Genomic DNA, 22438 nt, shown 5'->3' on the forward strand with positions numbered 1-22438 from the left:
TAATCTCATCCGCCCACCTAATTTTCTGCCGCCCCTTGCTACGTTTGCCTTCTCTTGGAATTCACTCCGTTACCATTAAGGACCAGCGGTTATCTTGCCTTTGCATTACATGCCCTGCCCAAGCCCACTTCTTCCTCTTTATTTCAACTAGGATATCATTAACACGTGTTTGTTCTCCCACCCACTCCGCCCACTTCCGATCTCTCAACGTTACACCTATCATTTTTCTTTCCATAGCTCGCTGCATTGTCCTTAACCATGCCAAGATTACTACAATTTCTTGTTGCACCGAGCTGTTGATTGGTTTTTATGGTCTGCAAGAAGGGTACATGAATGAATCTAAATATATCATTATGATTATTCATTTCGAACCAGCGTAAATAGCCTTAAGCAACAATTTCACTTATTGCCCCTCCAAATTAGAAGACGAAATGCCCGCCTATCGTTCATACGCAATCTATATCATGTTTTTGATTCATATTGCAGCGAAGAAGCACAAACACACATAGAAGGAACACGCAAAAAAACACGGACAAACGCTGCGTGTTCCTTCTATGTGTGTTTGTGCCTTTTCGCTGCAATATGAATCAAGAATGTTACCAAGTTGCCCAAAAAACGTGTTTTACTCAATCTATATCATGGTTCATCAGAGTTTCGAGAATTGTTTCTGCGTCCTGCTGCCCCCGTATCTTCTCGTTTAGACCACCCATTTAAAATCAGCCCCATATTCGCGCACACAAATTTGTTCAAATATTCACCTCTTTTACTTGGCATCTCGCAATGGAACAGTTTGCCTGCAGATGTCGCCTCCATATTTAATTATGCATCTTTCCTCAAGGCTTTAGAAGGTACCTGATGTTAGGCTGCTTTGATTGCTTTGTTGTTATTGATTGTTTTAGAATACTTATCTCGTTTTTTTTTTTCCCTTTCATGTACGGGGCTGTATTGATTGTTGCGTTGTGCTCCCTGCCCGCTATTGCGCGTGCATACAGCTAATTCTGTTATAGCCTTGTGTAATCATTCCAATCTATATATCTATTGTATAAATACACAGGTTCCAAATTAGTTCATTTCTTCCTACATTTTTTCCTTTTATATATTCTATGGTTACCTTATAAGTGCGTTTTTGCTTATGTGCATATATAACCAATCTTGAACAGTTGTATTCGTCCCCCTATGTAATGCCCGAAAGGGCTCTTAGGGTAAATAAATGAAATGAGAAAAAGATAAAAAAAAAAGATTTTTGCTCCGCTTCAACACTGCCGTCATGCGTCCCAGGCTGACAGAGGCAATAAGGATAGAGCAGCTGGAACCATGAGACACCATTCGAGTGAGGTACCCCTTACAGCAAGTTTTTAGAACCATGCCATCAAAATTCCGCTACAATTCTTTTTGAATCTCCACAGTTAATTCCGAGTGATGCTAGCTAATCTGACCAGCTGACTGCTGGGTATTCGAGCACTGATGATCCTAGCCACTGTGCACCCCAAACAAAAACTTCCTCATCCAAAACGATGACAAAAGTCATCGACGCAGACCTCAAGCAATCATCCCTAAACCAACACCACAGATCCGTTCTGATCAGCTGAAGACTGCATCTTGTTTGTAAATGCAAACCAGAGGAGTGCAAAGTTTTTTCGCAAGAGGTTCAGCCAGAATAAAAAAAAATTAAAAAACACCTGCTTCAGAAAATGCCATGAGACTAGGCTCGAGACTCCAGCCTACCCAACTAGGATGAAAATATGCCCAAGTTCACAAGACAGCATTTGCAGTACCGTTTCCCGAATTTTGAAGAACGGCACCTGCATGTCAACACATGGTTTCTGGATTGCGGCAAAACAAAAGTCTGCAAAGAACCTGTTGCTCTACAAATGTACCGAAGGACAAACTAGACAATTAAAAGCCACTATGGAAGAAACACAGTACAAAACGTTTCCTTATTTAACAAATTGCGGTACTACCTCACCTGGCAGCCACATTTCCATAGGGCATCCTAATATCGAAATGCTTTCTGCTGAAGTGTGAGATTGGCTCCCTTAAACCTAGGTAGACCAATATTTAGCTCTATAGTGCTGTAATGCCCTGTGTTTCCTTAGTAAACTAAATCTAACTTCTACACGGCATTTCATTTCCCAATGTTGTGCTTGTGCCCGACCCACTTCAAGCACCACATTTTCAGTAACACATGAAAAAAATCTGGCATATGACATGACATACGAGGCAAAACAATGCAATAAAAAACGCCACCAATGACTAGCGATACTAATTCAGAGGCCCGGAACACTCACTGAAGGCAGAAAAGGGGCACTAAGTGCCAATGGCACTCTGCCCACTTTAAAGGGCTTTCACACGAGTTCGAAGTGCTTGAAATATCAAAGCTGTTGGTAGAGAAGTTGAAAGTTCACAGAAGTTTTTGCATTTGCAAGAAGAAAATGAGAAGTGAACCTTCAGCAGTTCCAAGCAGTGCTCCTGGCGTTAAAAACATGCATTCAATGCCCACATTTGAAAGAAGCCAACGAAACCAAAGAAAGCGTGGGGGAATGTGTTCTCTTTTTATTACAAGTGGTACTGGTCGATCGGAATTCAGTAGTGTAATATTTTATTTACCTGAAAGATAACTGATTATAAAGTGGAAGAAAAAAGAACCACGCCAGTGGGATCCAGACCCACTGTATGTTATGTACAGTGCTCTACCAGCTCAGCTATGGTGGCGGCTGTTTAATCTTTTGTTTCAGGGGGTACCTGTGTTGTTTGTAACATAATCCTGAGAGTGTTCACTAGCGCCACCCTCATCCATAGTGGCAGATGTAAGAAGTAACATGTGCAGTGCAAAGTAATCGAACGGTGGCGGCCGGAGCTATGCGAGAACCCCCTTATGTTACCTGTGGCATCAAGGTTGCCAGAATCAAGGCCCTCGTTATGAAAACACTTGAAAGTAGAAGGTTTGGTAGCCACTGCACACGACAAGAGGAGGTAGCACCACAGGGAGCATACATTCTAATCAGTTATCTCTCAGGCAATTACACTACTAATTTCCGAATGACAAACACCACAAGTAAAAAACATTCCCCTTGGCCTTCCTTGGTTTCCTCCAAGTGTATATAATGAGCACCTCATGTCCCAACCTATGTTTATTCAATACCCACATTAAGCTTGAATGTTTCTGCAGCAATGTACCTTATCTCTGTCACCCTCATGTTCATCACGAGAATGTCCGCCAATAAGCGTGTGGCCTTTTGACACCACACCCACCCTCTCCTCAATCCTTGCTCCTTCCACCCAAGCGTGCATTCTTTTGACAACCCCAAGACTGCTGGCTGACACGGCAATGGGCCTCATAAATGCTGTACATAGTGTCGCGTTTAAAACGAATAGGAGTGAACTAGTACATTCAGTTTGTTCCAACCAAAACCAGTGGACGCCAGTTGCATTGCATGAAACTGACGATTTCTGACTGTGCGCCTGCAGCTAAACTGCTCCTTCCTTGACCATGTGCGTCGCTCCCCCTACGTGGTGGTGGTTCCAGGGGTCAGAGGTCCCAGGAGAAGAGGTGGTGCTTGACCAGCATGTCTCGCACGCCCTCACGCAGGGGCTGTGAGGGCTCTCGCTGGGTGGGCAACTCCCAGTTGGGGTTCAGGTTGAAAGCAAACTGGGACAGCAGCCTGCCAGGCAAGGAGAGAGAGACAGGACTCTTGCACTATGCATGCAGTAAGCCCTGCAGGAAAGCTGAGCACGAGGCATCCTTGGGAAAGCGAGCACACTTGGGACATCGGGCAGGATGCATACCCAAGACACTGTACGGGACGCACATTTGAGAACACTGCCTTGCTCAAAGAAATGTAATTTGTATAGATTCTTGCATCGTGCCTTAAAGGTGCACTGAAGAGGAATCTGAACTCGTATTTTTGCCGCGGCAACTCGATCTACACGTTCCGAGCATTCTTAGAAACTGCGACTTATTGCCCTGTGTGGTCGATTCCCCTAATTAAATCGAATTAACGTCCGGCTCCCTCCTTTTTTTTTTTTAATTCTCCCTCGTACGGTGGGCGGAGTCGACCAACGCGTGGAGTGCCCTTCAGCCAGCTCCGTGGAGGCTTTGCTTTCGCTTCATTTTGTTTTTTAGGTTTCCGTGAATAAATAGTTTCATTTGCAGATAATATAACCGCAAAATAAGCCCGCAGAAATAAAAATACGCGCGGACTATTTGATTCTACGGACTACTACGTATTACTCCGCCGACGGCAGAGCGGCAAGCCGCCTCAGGACTGGGTGAAAGGCACTCCCCGCGTTGGTCGACTCCGCCCACCGTACGAGGGAAAATTAAAAAAAGGGCGGGAGCCGGACGTTAATTCGATTTAATTAGGGAAATCGGCCACACAGGGCAATAAATCGAAGTTTCTAAGAATGCTCGGAACGTGTAGATTGAGTTCCCGCGGCAAAAAGGCGAGTTCAGATTCCTCTTCAGTGCACCTTTAACATAAGAGTAGAGCAAAACCAGGACGACGGACGAAAGGGGAGAGAACACACACCCACAACACAGGCGCTAACTTCCGACTGACGAAGAAAGCCAAAACTAACCAAGTGAACGGAACCTGAGCAAAAAAAAAAAGAAAAAAAAGATGCAATAAAAAATGGGGGATCACAGATGTTTTGAACCCAAGAAGGCCAGCTCTTGTTTAGACAAGGAAATGAACGGTGTACTAGCAGAGTTATCTTGTAAGGCAGCAATCCGTACAGCTTAACAAAGAATAGCAATGATGTATGCTCCGACTAGCCAGCAGACAGTAAATGGCCCTCTCTGGGTGGGTAATTAAGTCTGACCTGGAGCAACACACGCAGAACTGTGGCCATTCACTGCAGCAGAATTTCTTGCAGACAGAAAAGGCACAAAGATTGGACAAGTAATCAGCATAATGAGAACCATCTACAGTGGTCATATACGTTACACGAGTCTCATATAGTAGTAGTAGTAGTAGTAGTAAAAGACTTTTATTCGACCATAATTTATAGGCCGAGCATGTCGACCGCCTGGGCGACCAGAAGCCGCTGTTCTTCTTCCCCTTCAGCGCCAAGCCAGTCGAGCCAGGTGGTGATGGATAGAGTCTCATATATGAGGCTCATATCTGTCATATGACTCATATAGGGCATTCACAAAAATAAACAAGGGAGGGGAAAACCTCAGGTTGCTTGAGCAACCTGAGGTTCATTTTTGTGATCGCAAAGGACCATCAACCACACCCTCTCTCTACCATGGACTCATATAGGGCATGTCAGTTATAATCTTTAGTCCCGTCATTCCATCCAGTTCCTTTTTGAGGAGTTTTTAAACGACAGAATTCCACTGCCGATACCTCTGCTAAAAATACATTTGCTGCACTGGGGCCTGTACTATCGACATCTTGCCAAGTCCATTATGCAGTTTTGCGTGCTTCCTCCCTGCCTAGCACCTGAGGGCACTTGATGAAGAGCCAGGCCCCGACTGACCTGAGTTCGCACTTGATCTGCACCCATCCGGGGCTGTTGATGAAGGACCAGGGCTGGTACCACTTGTGCACCACCGACAGGCACGAGCAGAGCACTTCAAACCACAGGTGCAGCACCTGCTCACTGATCGAGGGAAAGGAAAAAGGTTGCAAAGACATCTCAGTGATCCCTTAAAAGCTTTGTGCATGAAGGCAAGCACGTGTAAGCAGACCCACTTGAGGCCGATGCAGACCAGGGAGCGCAGCTTGACGTCCATCTGGGCATGGGCCTGGTCATGTGACATGTTCACTGCCTGCACTGACTGGAACAGGGGTGAACAGAGTTTGTTAAGCAAGGTGGGCTAGCAGCATTTCTCTTGTACTGGCCTGACACTATACCAAATGTCATGCTCAACCCAAACACTCCTCAGGTTACTTCTATTGCCCCAAAGGGTGTCTACCAATGCCTTACACGTATCTACACTGTAAACAGGACGACAGAAAGAGGACACACCACGAGCGCTACTAATAACAAGGCTTTATAGCAGCGAGGAAGTAAATAGGAATACACAAACAAACAAAAAAACCAAAGAACCGCAAATGCAGCAGTCAAAAGTTAGGAGCCATCTAAGAAGGCTCTCTCTTTAGCCAGCAAACTGACAGAGGGAGACCTAACACAGTCTGTGCCTCTTTTGCTCTGGGCCTCTAGCATTTCGCACGATCATCTGGGGTCGAACCCGCGTCTTTTGGGTCAGCAGCCGAGCACCACAACCACTGAGCCACTGCGGTTCTTCCTATCGGCTGTGATCATATCAAGACTAAATTACCTCTGGACATGCGTAATATGTGCCAACTGAGTACTCACCCTGTACAAAACTTCCTCGGGTGTAAGCACTTTGCCGTCTTCATCTAGCCTGCAGGAAGCAATAGAAAATTTGTCGCCCCAGTTCTGCTACACGCAAATGACTCCTTATATTATCCACTCAGATTAAAAAAGAAAGAAGAAGAGTTTGCTATGTGCTTAGTCCCGACACCTCTTTAAATTTAGTTTAAAACTTCACACAGCTTGTAGCTCAGCTCATGTAAACTCATCAGATCCGCAAATAAGTCTTATATGCCAGTAGCCTCAAGTTGGTGTTTCTTCATTAATTTTCACATCTTAAAGATGTTCGACTCAACCCATCAAATGGCAAGAAAAAGTGCGTACATAGCCTGAGGATACCTCTGTGCATTGTGGCCCAGTAAGACAGGAATTTCTTACTGGAGATGTAGAAGTGCCTATTGACAATGCAAAATCATCAGAAGGTTGAACGTTTAACGCAACAACTTTTTTGGCAAGCACCCACGTCAAATATGCGTGAACTCGTATACGAATTTGATAAAGACAGTGTTCATTGCTACACCAGACCATGCGTTAGCGGTGAGTTTCCTTTCTGAACAAAATCCCTTTTCTAGTCCATTCAAAAGGCTTCCCATTATGGTAATGGAGTGAGGCCTAGTGCAACACCCAGCCTGTAATATCAGAAGCTTTTTTCTGCGATTGACCACCAACTAAAACCGGCTCTCCAAGCTTCTATCTATGCAGAAAACCCCTCCTCTGCAGAGGCTCTGGCAACAGCTATCGCCATCAAATATAAAGACCAAAGAGGAGAGTCCTCCCACGTTATAACAGACTCCCAACAAGCCTGCCGAGACTTTCTTAATGGCAGGCTTCCCTCAAGAGCAACACAGCTACTTGGCAATCTCAGCCAAACACACAGACTAACATGGACACCTGGTCACGAAGGACTAGCTGGAAATGAGGTAGCCAACGATCTAGCCCGAGATTTAACCCACCGGGCGGATCCTCATCCCTACCCCATGCCTAGCACCTATGGTGACAGATTAGAATACATTCGGCTGGAGCGCAGAAAATACCCACCCCCTCACATAAAACTAGACTCCTCCGCAGCCATAGACTGGAGGAAAATTCAGACCAACACTTTCCCTAACTTGTTCATCCTACACAAGATTAGCCCCACTCAATATCAGAATACATGCCCTTGGTGTGGAGCTTGCCCTACGCTCTACCACATATGAATGCACAACGAAACCAAAACACGTAACTGTATCCAACCCGACATATGAGCAGTGGGAGGTGGCCCTGACCAGCGAGACCCTGGATCAGCAACTTAAGTTGGTTCAGCAAGTCCATCAGTCAGCTAAAGCCAGTGGTGAGGGGTGCCACCCAAGTTGCTCGAGCAACCTTCCTCAATTCAAATAAAAGTTTTCTCTCTCTCTTTTTTCTGCTTCTATGCACTAACTGCCAACACACAGAGGGTGAGGAGAGCTCCGGGTCGCAGCATGGAGGTGGTTTAAGAGACCTTCCCACCTGTAAGTCTTGCAGAGGACAAGCCGGGAGTAGACAGAGTTGAAATCCTTCTCCACCTCTTTGTTAGCAACCTTGAGGAAGGAAGGCAGCACAATAAAAACATGACCCACCACAGGACGACACTGGAAGCTCTTCTCCACACAGAGACAGAGACTTCGAGGCTTACTCGACTGTTTTAAATGGGTGAGAGCCTGCGTTGTTTGTCGCGTGTCTGTACCGTGTTTCAGTGTTGTTTCCTGTCAATATTTTTAGCCTCTGGGAACCCCACATGTCTAATTGGCTCCCGTAAAGGAGCGTGCAAACACATCGCACCTCAAAAAATGTCCAAATTCAATTAATAATGACCTGCTGTACAGTCTGCAACACTCACAGTGTGATTAGTGCTAAAATAAAGTGTGCGAAGGAAAGGTTGAGGCATGCACGAAGCTAGGTGCTTGGGAACCCAAAAAGCACTCCAAAAGGTACCCTGGGGTTCCATGGAACCTAGCAGCAGAACCCCGGTGCTAGCCCAACTTCATACTTAAACTTTCCTTTCAGTTTCAAGTTTTCGAAAACACCACACTTTCCAGACAGCACGTATTACAGATAAAGTGTGCGACACACACAACATGGAACACACTTCACAGTGTGCTGCAGAGCACCACACAGAGCCCATTTACATCGAAGTAAAGTGAAAAACACAGCAGCATTTTGCAATGATGCAATCATTGCAATGCATCATCATCATCAGCCTGACTACGCCTACTGCAGGGCAAAGGCCTCTCCCATATCTGCCCAGTCAACCCTGTCCTTGCCAGTTGCGGCCACTGTTCACCCGCAAATTTCTTAATCTCATCTGCCCACCTAACTTTCTGCCGCCCCCTGCTACGTTTGCCTTCTCTTCGAATCCACTCCGTTACCCTTAAGGGCAAGCGGTTATTTTGCATTCGCATTACATGCCCTGCCCAAGCCCACTTCTTCCTCTTGATTTCAACTAGGATATCATTAACACGCGTTTGTTCCCTCACCCACTCCGCCCGCTTCCAATCTCCTAACGTTGCACCTATCATTTTTCTTTCCATAGCTCGCTGCGTTGTCCTTAACTTAAGCTGAACCCTCTTTTTTAGCCTCCACGTTTCTGCCCCATAGGTGACTGCCGGTAAGATACACCTGTTGTATACTTTTCTCTTAAGGGATATTGGTAAACTGCCATTCATGATCTGAGATAGCCTGCCATATGCGCTCCACCCCATCCTTATTCTTCTAGTTATTTCCCTCTCATGATCTGGATCAGCTGTCACTACCTGCCCTAAGTAGACATATTCTCCTACAATGCACCTGTTCTTTGATCCATGCATCGCTCGCAATGTTTCACACATTCTGTTGGTGTAATTGCAGCCACAAACCAACTAGTTCATCGAGAGAAGTGTGGGTGGTCAATGTGCTTTTCTGCACCCCTGTGCCTGCACGCAGGTGAGGGCGTAAAGTGCGTCACCTACCTCTTCGATGAACAGCCACGGATGGCAGGGACCCCCGAGCAGAGTGGAGCGCTTCATGCCGTACTCCAGCACGGCCTTGAGTGCGGGGCACAGACTGCGTCAGGAGGAGAATTGGCAGCATCGTTTATTACACTGCTATCACACGCTCAGCCGGGTAAATTGTGACACAGCATGAGGCTCATGGTCAATGGAAGAAAAAGTAGGAAGAACAACAGAAGCTAAACTGTGCACTTCATCCACAATTTATTATTAATATGCAGGGAAGAAGAAATGTGCACACAAAGTACCTACACAGGTAGCAACGGTGCTGTGGTCTAGACTGTTTTTCTTTCTTGTGAACAAACTGGTCAGGTGAACAAACTAGAATACGCATCTGCTATCTGGAGCCCGCAACAAGCATATCTCATCAGTTCACTAGAATCTGTCCAAAATCGCGCCACGAGGTTCATTCATTCTGCCTATTCGTACGACATCAGTGCATCGTCACTTAAACGACAATCAGGTTTATCAACTCTTGCCCATCGTCGTCGGATTGCTTCTCTTAGTCTGTTCCATAAGTGTTTTTACAGTTCCCTCGGACAACCACCATGCATCACACCGCCCGCTCGCATATCTCATCGCACCGGCCATCCACTGCAAGTGTCATGCAAACGCGCCCACACCGTCACTTTTTCTGCATCCTTTTTTCTTCGCACTGCTAAAGACTGGAATGGCCTTCCCCACGACGTTGATGCCATCACTTGCCAATCAAGTTTTGTTAATAATTTAAATATGCACTTCATAAATAACATGTAAGCAATCTATATTTGTACTCCCATCCCTTATGTAATACCCCCAAAGTGGGGTCTTTAAGGTAATAAAGTGAAGTGAAGTGAAGAGGTAGTGTCATGTTTTACAGCACCTGAGCACTGCAGTACAGTGAGGGGTACTACAGACTAATAGTACGTGACAAAGAAACGAGGGCATCCAGCCCTTGCATGCAGCCACTTATCCCTGCTGTCAGATGGCTCTTACTTCAGCAACAGCAAGTTGTACAGTGGTGCTTTCAGCAATGCTTGTTCCAATGTGAGCTACGAGGCTTCAGGGTGCAAAAGATATTGTCACAAACTAGGAGACAACGAAGTGGGCAGTGGCACGGGTAGGTGCGCTCTCGCCAGGCCGTCCACCTTTAAATCTTGCTATAGCCACCTGTCAGGTCATACTGCGTTCATCGCTTGCCGTCCCGTAACATTTGGAGCAATAGGGAGTAATTACTCATTGACATCCACCCGAGCGCGGCCATACGGCTACAAAGGAAAGCTATACAGCTTTCTCAGAAACTTCGTAGTTAAAGAAAAATTCGTCCTGGTCCGGGGTTCGAACCCGGGACCACCGCTTCACCGGAGCAGTCGCTTTACCAATTGAGCTAACCGGGACTGCAAGCTTATGGTAGGGCGAGAGCGAATTGATCAATAACTCGAAGTGGGAACAGTGTTGGTCAAATGTTGGTCAATGTTGGTCAACATTTGACTAACATTTGGAGCAAGGTACTGGACACCCTCATCATCCCGGAATTTCACAGCCTGCTGTCCACCGAGGTCTTCTGTGAAATGCTCGTGATTTCACACTTCCCAGCATTGCCCCAGCCCACCAGATACGCATTGCTAAGCACGGAATATTGTGCGAAAGCATGGTGTTGCCTAAAAGCGCGACTGAGGCGTCCATTGACCCAGGAAGCCAGTTATGCACCCTTGCTGGTTGTCAGGAAGAGAAAGGCCTCAATTTTTAGGTGGACGCCACCACCTAGTACTCACAGTGCGACTAACGTGTCCACTCACTCAGTAATCCAGTTACACTTGCTACCAGTGGCGTGGCCAGAAATATATTTCAGGGGATGTTAGGCGCCGCCGGGAAAAAAAATAGAGAGAGCCTGCGCCCAAACAATACCTTAGTCATTTGTTTCGTTCACTGTAATATCTGAATAAAAATACGAGTGCACGCAAGACGCCGAGGGCTTGATTCATAAGGAAGGAAGGGAAAAGGAAGGGAAAACTTCATTTTCACTAATGCTTTTCTCTGCGGTTTGGGGGCATCTTCAGAGACGTCTTGGTTTTACCCCCAGGAGCCTTCTCTGTCGAAGTCGTCCGCCTCTAATCAGTGGTCGGTTGCCCTCAGTCCAGGGCTCCGCTGGCCACTGCCGCCCGTTGAGCTTGCTGTACCAGACCTTGTTGGTCTTCACAGCGGTCGCTGGACAGCAGTCTCCCATTGCTCTGCACTCGGGTTTTGTATTTTGGGGACCACGTCTATGTTTTGGCAGGCCCATGTGATGTGGTATAGTGTAGGTTTTTCGTCGCACCAGGGACATTTGTCCGTGTATATCGTAGGGTGCATTTTGTTTAGTATATGTAGGTTTGGGAAAGAGCCTGTTTGTAATTGTCTCCAAGTGGCAGCTTCCTCTCTGCTGAGAGATTTGTGCGGTGGGGGATATCGCATTCTTTTGCCTCTATAGTTTTTTAGTATGGCCGAGTATTCCCTGGGTGCTGGCGCGAGAAGAACATTTTCTCCCAAAAACACCCGACTGAAAAATTGCGGCTATTTAGAGTATTTCGACATCGTATCCAACAGCACAGAAGCTTCTGCTCTCGAACTAAGCCAGCAACTGCGAACCAATGGCACTTGTCAAAACATCTACGCCATTCATGTGAACCTGCGCACGGCTGCAGAGGCGCTTTAAAAAAAAAAAAACTTTTTACTTTCGAGATAGTTTATTATCATTTGGGAACAATGCGAAAGATGAAAAAGTAGGCTGAAAGAGTGAAAAGGTATGTTTAATTGCGTGAACTTTGCCGACAATTAAAAGGAGTGTCATACGTCACGCGATGGCGAAGAAGAGTGGCTCTCTTTTACAATAACTTCTGCTTGCTATTGTAGAGCCGTCGCGACAACGTACTTCAATGTTTTCCAGAATAAAACGACACTCTTGTTATTTTCGTTTTTACATTTTAATGTATCAATGGTGTGTAAATAGTACGGGCAAAAAAAAAGGGCCTAAGGAGGGAGGGAGGAGATGCAGGGCTAAGAAAATTTCATGGGGGGGGGGGGCACTAAAAACCGCGCACTTTTGCGTTACAGTTGTTCGAAGTGGCTGACTGCCGATCTTGTTTTCATCAAGTTTAGTACATGGGAAAGCCCACTTGCAGAATTTCGCGTGAGGTCCAAGCCTACCAGCGTCCGAAAGCACAACCAGTCCACACGATAAACGATGGAGAAGATAGTGAAGAGGACACCTTTGTACTGTTCTCCCAACGTTATAAACTCGATCTCCGGACAATCTGTCTTTTTTAGTCATACAAATATTCGGTTGCTGCTGAATATTCTAGAATATTTAGAAATTTTCTAATATCTATTTCTCAAATCGAACATGAACCAAATACCAAACATATTCAATTCATATCAGAAATTTCAATTATTTGTGTTACTCATTACCACCTAATATTTTAGCTTCTGAAAAAGTCCGCATACTTCCATACCCTCGACATTGCTCACTTTAACCCTTTCAGGCGCTTTGTACACAATTGTGTAAGCGGCAAACTTACAGCTTTTTCTGAGAAACTGGAGCACTTAACAGTGATTTTATTATTTCAGTCAAATTGAGCACCCTTCTTGTTGCAGATAAGTTGCTTTTTTTGTACCATGTAGCGATTGCAGTAAATAATATTTCACATAAGAGTGAGCTAGGTAGCACTCTGTCTGCCGCTTTTGCGCTGACAGATTTTGCCGCGAGTGAAAACATCGATTGTTTTTGCTCAGTTTCCAGCGTAATGTGAATCTTCGAAACACAAAGCGATTCCACGATCCCGAGGGTGTTTACCTGACACACGAGAACATTTCGATGTTATTATTTATAACAAATCTGACACTTTGTACAAAACTCTCCACATCGTTGTAAGAACTGACCTGCTGCTCTTTCATGTTCGAAAACTAACAAATTCCCTTTCTGGAGGCCTGAATATACTACTTAGGTGAAAAATAATGACAATTTGTGCCACTTGCAACCACCAGTCACCGCAGCGAGCAGAGCAGCACAGATTGTATGCGTAATTACAAGGCTGCACTTACGTTCCACGCACCAGGTCTGTGATGGCTTCTGTCACCGAGTCATCTCCTGCGCTTGAGTACTGGGTCAGAAAAACCATGACTTGCATGGTACGTTCGCTGGTGACAATAAATTATGCACTTCACAAGGTACAGTGATTTCTTTAGCAGCATGCTTTTCCTTCCCATGTGCACCACAGCTTAAAGGTGTAGTGAAGAGGAATCTGAACTCGTCTTTTGCCGCGGGAACTCAATCTACACGTTCCCAGCATTCTTAGAAACCTCGATTTATTGCCCTGTGTGGCTGATTTCCCTAACTAAATCGAATTAACGTCCGGCTCCCGCCTTTACTTTTTCAATTCTCCCTGTATGGTGGGCGGAGTCGACCAACGCGTGAAGTGCCTTTCAGCCAGCTCCGTGGAGGCTTTGCTTTCGCTTTATTTTGTTTTTTAGGTTTCCGTGAATAAATAGTTTCATTCACAGATGATATAGCCGCAAAATAAGCCCGCAGAAATAAAAATACACGTGGACTATTTGCTACTATGGATTACTACGTATTACTCCGCAAATGGCAGAGCGGCAAGCCGCCACAGGACTGGGTGAAAGGCACTCCACGCGTTGGTCAACTCCGCCCACCGTACAGGGAGAATTAAAAAAAAAAAGGCGGGAGCCGGACGTTGATCCGATTTAATTAGGGAAATTGGCCACACAGGGCAATAAATCGAGGTTTCTAAGAATGCTCGGAACGTGTAGATCGAGTTCCCGTGGCAAAAAGACGAGTTCAGATTCCTCTTCACTGCACCTTTAAGCATAGGCGCTAATGAAATGCATGGCAATACAGCAGCATTGAAACTGGAACGAACTATACCCTTTCTTTTTTTTTTTAATTCCAGACGTTCCCAAGGCTGTAAGTCACCTAATGTGGCATATTTCAGCAGAGAACAATGATCTGTTTACACCAGAGCTATTAAAAAAGTTTTTCAAAATGCCGCTGAGGGCAGATCACAGCACTCTGTAACCAGAATAATGCACTTGCCACATAGCACTAAACAGACACGGACACAGGGAGACACACAGGACGGGCGCTAACTTACAACTGAAGTTTTATTGCGCGAAACCAGGCCATGTAAGCACCTTCTTAACAGAGAAGAAGAAATATAAAACCACTGAAATATAGGACGCACTCAACGTTATCGTCGAGCAACATTTACAGATTAGCAGACATGAAATGCATTTCCTTGTCAGATAAAAACACCGAGGCAGCACTGACACACGTGTCTTCTTTTTGCGAATGTACAGGGTCGTCCACTCTTAGTTAGAATGCGCTAGCGCATGGCCGCACTCTTCAGAGAGCCACCATGTGCGACACAGTCACTCATCGCAGCAAAGTGGCGCAGGAGAAGATGTACCTGGACATGGTGCTTCCCATCATCTGCCACTTCGCTTCGATGCGCAGCCGTTTCGGACGCAGTGACCCTCCAAAGAGCACGGCCATGCGCTAGCGTATTCTAACTAAGAGTGGACGACCCTGTATATATTGAACGCCTCTATGATTTCCCTTGTTCGACGATAATGCTGTTTGAGTGCATCCTATATTTCAGTGGTTTAATATTTCCTCTTCTCGGTTAAGAAAGTGCTTATCATTTAACAGTACCTTTTGCTGGGCTAGTTGGTGTGACATTGTCAAAGACGGACAGCGCCCGTCCTGTCCGTCTTTGTGTGTTTTGTGTAGAATTAAGCACTGTTTTTACTTTGCTGAACACAAAGTGCTTATACTGCCTGGTTTCATGCAATAAAACTTCAGTTGTAAGTTAGCGTCCGTCCCGCGTGTCTCCCTGTGTCCGGGTCTGTTTAGCGCTATGTGGCAAGTGAACCGTCACCAACTCGCCCAAGCTTTCACTCTGGCAAATTTTATTTCTTCTGAAAAGGGCTTTTCTCCATGTCTCTATTTGGAACCATGCACTCATCTGTAAATGGTGTTAGACGATAACGCTGTTTGAGTGCTTCCTTATTTCAAAGGTTTTTATTTCCTCTTCTCAGTTAAGAAAGAGCTTCTATTGACTGGTTTCATGCAATAAAACTTCAGTTGTAAGTGAGCGCCCGTCCCGCGTGTCTCCCTGTGTCCGTGTCCGTTTAGCGCTATGTGGCAAGTGAACCGTCATCAACTCGCCCAAGCTTCCACTCTGTGACAACAATAATGCATGCCAGGTTCCTCGGCTATCGAACTGAATGAAGTCCCGCATGACAAACCTGCTTGCTGCGCTCGTCCAGGAGGTCAACGAACTTTGCAGGGAACCATCCACGCAGGCCATTCAGCTCCCCAATCCAGCAGTGCTCATCCTTCTGGCTGATGATCTGCAGGCAATCAAGTTTTTGCTACACTGAAGTTTCTCAGGTTAAGACTTAATTAACTGCAGTTGAGACACAGATTCACATCCAATCACTGCAGTACTTCCACAGCTAAAGTAAAAGCCAAAGCTTTTCAAGCATTTATGTTTTTCTTGTTAGTATATTGTAATCAACTACCACAAGATGGCACCGTTCTGTGCATGCATGCATGTTACTGTGCGCTGTACTACAATCTCATTTTTCTCAGCTCAATTCATTACAGAACACATCAACAACAAGCCGCCGTGGTGGCTCAGTGGTTACGGCGCTTGGCTGCTGACCCGAAAGATGCGGGTTCGATCCCGGCCGCAGCGGTCGAATTGCAATGGAGGTGAAATTCTAGAGGCCCGTGTGCTGTGCGATGTCAGCACACGTTAAAGAACCCCAGGTGGTCGAAATTTCCGGAGACCTTCACTACGGCGTCTCTCATAGCCTGAGTCGCTTTGGGACGTTAAACCCCCACAAAATTTTAAAAAAAAACAACAACAACAAAGGTTTATTGGTTTATTGGGGTTTAACGTCCCAAAGCAACTCAGGCTATGAGAGACGCCGTAGTGGAGGGCTCCGGAAATTTCGACCACCTGAGGATCTTTAACGAGCACTGACATCGCACAGCACACGGGTCTCTGGAATTTCGCCTTCATCGAAATTCAGCGCCGTAACCACTGAGCCACTGCAGCGGGGCAACAACAAAGGAGATGGCACCTTGCACTGTGTTCAATGTCTTGTACCGATCTTCCTTACCTTCCACTTTTCAGAACATAATGACAACTAATACTGTTGCCTTTGTCAGGCCTTCAAACAAATGAAGGAAGGAAACAAACCCAACACTACTTGCGCAAGTCAATAACCGCCACGATGCACAGATGAGCCGCTCAAACCTTGGAAACTATAGTAGGGTGGTGCGGAGACTGACCGTGATAATGTCGTTCTTGCGGAAGCCCAGTTCATCGTCATCGTGTCGTTCAAAGTTGAGCAGAGCCTTGGCCCTCCGGTGCCTTGAGCGGGACACATTGGCAAAGTTCTCGTGGTCACGTGCGTGGCTCTCCATGGAGTAGTCAGAGTTCAGTGTCTGCACCATGAACACAGCACTGTGCTCCCGTACATGGCAAGCAACTGTCGCTACCACAGTAATATGAACGATTTGAAGTGTACTAAAAGAGATTTTTTTTCAGAGGAAGTAATAAACCCAGCACATATTATAGTGCATGAAATTATAGCTTACACATCTGAATAAAAGAAACAGTCGTGTGTGCAAAAGTACTAGAACATTTATTTGTCAAATATGCCAAAAACACAAAAAAGTAAACAGCAAAAACAAAAATTGCCAGCTGCACTAAGCCAGTACTTGATCAGAGGAAAACTGGAATATACAAACTGTTGCAAATGCTTACAGCTGTCATTCTTCCCAGTTTCAGCTCAGAGGAAAAAAAACTGCACTTTCCATAACTGGTCAAGTCAGGGGTCATGACTGTGGTGCCACTGTGAAAAGCAATCAGGTGAAGATGCGAAGCAGAGGTCAACTTGACAGGTGCTGCACATAACGTTTGATCTTTGTTCTTGTTTTGTTCTCTGATAGCAGAGCTGGCAGTTTTTTCTTTATTTTTCTTTTTTCGGTTGGTGACGAATGGATTCTGTGGGAGGATTGGGGCGTGGACTTCTTTTACCTCATCATACCTGAAGATTTGTTGAATGAGCTGCTCCCTGAAAGCTAGCTGATCAAATTTTGCATTTTGGGCAAGCTCTGGAACATCAGGGTGGATGAAGTTTCATTGATGTGGTTCAAAAGCCAGATCACTTTCCAAGTCTTGCCAATAGAAGCTTCCGCCACTGAATCCGCTATGTGCTAAAAAAACAAAACAAGCAAAGCGAAAAACCGATTTTGGCGTGATTTTTCACGACAGAAAGCCAGAATAGATGATTCCTGTATTCCTGTAGAGACAGAATCATGGCAGTTCAACAATTCCCATGTGTATGATGATTCCAATGAACTTCAGCATCTCCAACGGATTCACCTCTTCCCACAAGCTGTCACGCCGAGCGTATGTTTGCCTGTCCAAAATCTTCATCCATGCATACTTATTAGTGTTTTCACCCACGGTCTTCATCACCTCCGCCGTGAAGAACATCAAAAAAAAGTCGAGAGGTTGAGCGAATCTCTGAGCACCGCTCCGCAGCGATGCGCCAATATGGACACCTAGCTGTCGTCTTGGTTGAAAAACGCGATGCGACCTTGAGCATTTGGCAAACTGTCCTGGCCATACGTTGTGAAGACTCTGAAGCACCAAAATAGACCACTGTCATCAATTACAATCCGCATGCACCGCAGAAAACACGGAGCGAACGAAAACGAAACTCAAGTGAGAGCATGCGCTGACATTCCAGGCCCCTGAGACGAAGTCTCGCTGTAGGAACTGAAATCCGACGTTTGTAAGTCATTGTCTGACTCATCACCACTGCTTTCGTTGAAAAAAAATGGAACCGAAACCGGCCGAAGTGCTCGGTGTCAGCTTTCGCTTTCGAGGAGCGTGCGATGATGTAGACACCATTTTCAACTGCGGACGCTGCTGCACACATTCAAAGTTTCATTTTTCACAGCACCTCCTCACGTCGAAATACTAAAACCAAAACTGCACTCAAAAGAACAGTTGTTGAGCACACAAACTAGATGTTGCAGCACGTCCACAAAACAGATCTCTTACATAACAGTACCCCACCCTGAGCCCTCACATCGATCATGAATGTCCAAGGTCACCGATCGAAGCAGCCAAGAGAGAAGGATAACTAATGGAGGGGAGGCGATGGATGAAAAAAGGGGACAAGTAGGGAGAGAAAATGGAGGGAGGCAGTTGCCGGCAGAGAGGTTGAAAGATGAAAAAGCGCTGGCCAGGAGAGAAGGGAGAAAATAAAGGGACGCTGTTGTGAAGTGAGAAATACAGGAAGGCCTGAATCTCAAGCGCACGCACCGATGCTGTCCACCGCTCACTATCAGAGATGCGAAGGACATCGTGAGCTGGAATCGGTTCTGTGCTTCTCTCTGCCCCCCCCCCCCCCCCCCCCCCCCCTCGAGTGGCTGCAGCTCGGAAGTGAAGTGCTCAGCGAGAGGGGGCTCAATCAAGACATCTTTTGTGGATGGCCAGAGAACCAAAAAAGCAAACCAAAAAACAGCACACACACACACACACACACATAGATGACGAAGGAGCTGCTATACTGCACTGCTATGGCTGATGCTGAGGACAATCATCGCACTCATGAGGCTCGCCACTGACAAGGCCCAGTAGTGTGATGAAATCTAACGTTCAACGAAAACTCGTCTGGTCGGGAAGAAGATTCATGAATTCAATAGAAGGAACGCCGACCAAAAGGCTGTTGTTTAATATGAAGACGAAGACGTTTCGGCTTCCATACGGAAGCCTTGATCACTGGGCGCAAGGCCCAAGGCACATCGCTTAAGTGCACTGCAGTAAGTGCACTGCAGCGCACTTAAGCGATGTGCCTTGGGCCTTGCGCCCAGTGATCAAGGCTTCCATATGGAAGCCGAAACGTCTTCGTCTTCATATTAAACAACAGCCTTTTGGTCGGCGTTCCTTCTATTGAATTCATGGGCCCAGTAGTGCTTGCTGCTGAGCGGGAAGCCGCTGCCAGACCAAGGAACCTCGCAGCAGCGCGAGTGGCGTCAGTGACAACACGTAGAAGGCGCACCTAGGAACAATTGGAACTGCTCTCTCAGACGAAATTAGCGCTGTGAGAGCACAGGAAGCGTGAAGTAGCTGCTGCCTACCAGCTAGCTCATGCCAAGTGCTTAGGCCACTGCCCAGTTCTGACGTGACAGGAACAGGAAGACTGTGCGTGCAGGGACACTGACCACTTGGAGCTTGGGGTCCAGGGCCTGGAAGTGGCGGGCAACCTGCAGGATTGCCTCGCGCAGGTCCACCAGGATCTCCGTCTGCCGCACGTTCTTGTGGCGGACGTCCTCCTCCGAGGGGGACGTGCAGTCAGCTTCCCCTTGCAGCAGGAGCTGCAGCACAGACTTGGAACGCTTCACCTGCCGTCGGGTCAGGTGCTGCAGCAAGGGCAAGGTTGGGAAAGAAAAGGACCCCCTTCAATCCTCAGAGGTATGCAAATGCAAAAACTCTCACACAAGTCATTTCCTCTGAAAAAAACTTCTCCTTTCCTCTCCAGCTTTTTAAAACGTTTGGTTGGTTGGTTTATTGGGGCTTAACGTCCCAAAGCGACTCAGGCTATCAGGGACGCCGTAGTGGAGGGCTCCGGAAATTTCAACTACCTGGGGTTCTTTAACGTGCACTGACATCGCACAGCACACGGGCCTCTGGAATTTCGCCTCCATCGAAATTCAGCCGCCGCGGCCAGGATCGAACCCGTGACCTTCGGGTCAGCAGCCGAGCGCCGTAACCACTGAGCCACCACGGCGGGGCTAAAACGTGACAGCTGCATGGCAGTGACATTGAATAGTGATAGCTGGGTTAGACTGACATGTGAAAAAGCCAGCAATGTGATAAGAACAATGCTTAGAAAGAGCTCAACCTCCACACAGCGGCACTGTGCATTTTTCAAAGCATTTTCCCCCTCTCTGAAGACGCACACAGACCAAGTTCTATGCCATTCCACACGCAGTGTATGCACCTGCTTGGGCAAGTTGCGGGCATGCTCGGGGTTCAGCAGCGCCCCCTGGTCGGCCATCAGGTAGGCCAGGTGCTTGCGCCGCAGGGCCTCCACCGCAGCCTCCGTCACGTCCCTCGACAGCCGCTCGCTCACCTCCAGCAGCTGTTCCGCATCACGCACCGAGCCGGGCAGGTCGGACAGCGCATTGAAGATCTGCGCCGAGTTCTCCAGCGACCGCAGCTCAGACTCCTGCGCGATGGAGGACAACGAGATTCGTTTATCAAACACAGTACCAGTGCCACCAGTAGCCCTGAAACTGGCAAGTGGACAGCGAAAATTACAACATTCTTGAAGCCTGGCACCTACCAGTTTGACCAATGTAGCTTTTCCCACAAGGTAAGGGCACCGGAATAATGTTCCGGAATTTCGGATGAAGAAGAGAGTGGATGGACACATTGGTCGAGTATGAAGAGCACTTCGGGAGCTGCTGTCTTGAAAGCTTCCTTGTCAGAAAAAGGGTAAGTGTATAGGTTCTTGTCTAGCGCCTGTTCTCAGCGGACTGTTCCTCGCCCACCATGACAGGTTGCTGCCGAACAGAATTTATGGCACATATGTCGTAAGAATCTTTTGATTTGTCGGTGACTATCTCATCTTTTTAATATGCAGCAACGAAGCTACAGTAAAATTTGGAGGTCACTTAAGCTTCGCCTTTAAGAGTGGAATGCAACAGCATCTAGCAGCGCTGCCAGGGAGTCCATGAAAGTCATCGCCCATTCGGCGTTCAGAACATATCGAAAATTGTTTTTTTGAGGAAAGGAAATGACACAGTAAAAGCCCCAATTGTTTTGGTGGACACTGGAACCATGCATGATACGCAGCCCCCAACCTATAAGCCCCGATTATAGGTCGCTGGTTCGAATCCCTGCCTAGGCTCTAACTTAACTAGTAAGTTTATACTGCACGAAACGCTGAATCGTACGACACCACCCTGAACATTCTCCGGCAAGCGGTTGGCATGATATGATTTTTTCTGACACGCGGTACTCACAACTACTACAACGTCAACGGCTTTTCTACCGAACAAGTTGTATATCATCATCATCGCCATCATCATCATCAGCCTGACTACGCCCACTGCAGGGCAAAGGCCTCTCCCATGTCTAATTAACCCTGTCAACCGCAAATTAAGGGAAACTGTAATCTCAGAAAGCATATAACTGAAGGTGCATATGTCTTAGTAAAACGAGCTTCTGGGCAAGTTGGTTTTTTTGCTCGGTCCTTTGTGCTCGTCTTCTTTACGCTGCAGTGATGTGGGTGCATATGTCATCCATCCAACCAAGCTAGCCTCCAACTTCACATCTCAACATCTCAGTGGACACCTCAACTGCACCTCAAGGGAAAGTGTAATCTCAGAAAGCATGCAATTGAAGGTGCATACGTCATTGGTCCGAACCCCTGTCGCAAGCTAGCCTCCAAGCTACATGCAAAGAGAAATGCTATGACACCATCCAGAACGCTGCATGATGAACAGCTGCTCAAAATTTTGGTGAACGTATTGGGGAATACTGCTACCACATTGAGATAAACCAGTGGTAGCATCACTGGGATGTCTCTTTCCCTTCTCTCTGCAGATCCCTTTGTGTCCCTCTGGCAACATATGTTGGGGACACGGCCATCACATTGATAACTGACCTTGGAGCTGAGCATGCCCAGCAGGATGTGGAAGAGGACAATGGAGCCATCATAGAAGAGCAGGTCCCAGATGCGCAGCAGCACCCGCATGGGCACCACGCTGGCAAACAGCGTCAGGAACCAGTGCAGTGTGATCAGCGACAGCTCTGCACAAAGGACAAACCAGTCTTCAGAAGGTGGAAAAACCAAGCCAAGAAGGAGTGCCACAGAAGACTGGCGTAAATCAGTAACACAAGCTGGCTGCTTGTGGGCTATACTCCATTTCATACATAGCAGGCAACGCTGCCAAAGCTAGCGTGCCTATTCGCGCAGGCTAAGTACGCACACAACAAGTAGTTCGCCATACA

At 46.8% G+C, this 22438-nt stretch overlaps 1 protein-coding gene across 1 annotated transcript in view; it reads right to left on the bottom strand.

The window, feature by feature from the left end:
* Window positions 1–2442: 2442 nt before the first annotated feature.
* The window catches only part of LOC149348075 (small G protein signaling modulator 3 homolog), a 39724-nt gene continuing 19728 nt past the window's right edge, over window positions 2443–22438 (bottom strand). Inside the window, exons 8-19 of the mRNA XM_089587904.1 lie at window positions 22092–22237; window positions 20421–20648; window positions 19642–19839; window positions 16690–16845; window positions 15636–15740; window positions 13410–13468; window positions 9312–9405; window positions 7834–7904; window positions 6328–6376; window positions 5700–5785; window positions 5485–5607; window positions 2443–3662 (exon numbers count right to left, since the gene is read on the bottom strand). Coding sequence (XP_089444030.1) covers window positions 3530–3662; window positions 5485–5607; window positions 5700–5785; window positions 6328–6376; window positions 7834–7904; window positions 9312–9405; window positions 13410–13468; window positions 15636–15740; window positions 16690–16845; window positions 19642–19839; window positions 20421–20648; window positions 22092–22237 — 1448 coding nt within the window. The 3' untranslated portion in view covers window positions 2443–3529. The remainder of the gene's footprint in view (window positions 3663–5484; window positions 5608–5699; window positions 5786–6327; window positions 6377–7833; window positions 7905–9311; window positions 9406–13409; window positions 13469–15635; window positions 15741–16689; window positions 16846–19641; window positions 19840–20420; window positions 20649–22091; window positions 22238–22438) is intronic.

This window comes from Amblyomma mixtum, chromosome 4, assembly GCF_055824585.1.
Source record: "Amblyomma mixtum isolate Tamu chromosome 4, ASM5582458v1, whole genome shotgun sequence".
Taxonomy (NCBI): Eukaryota; Metazoa; Arthropoda; class Arachnida; order Ixodida; family Ixodidae; genus Amblyomma; species Amblyomma mixtum.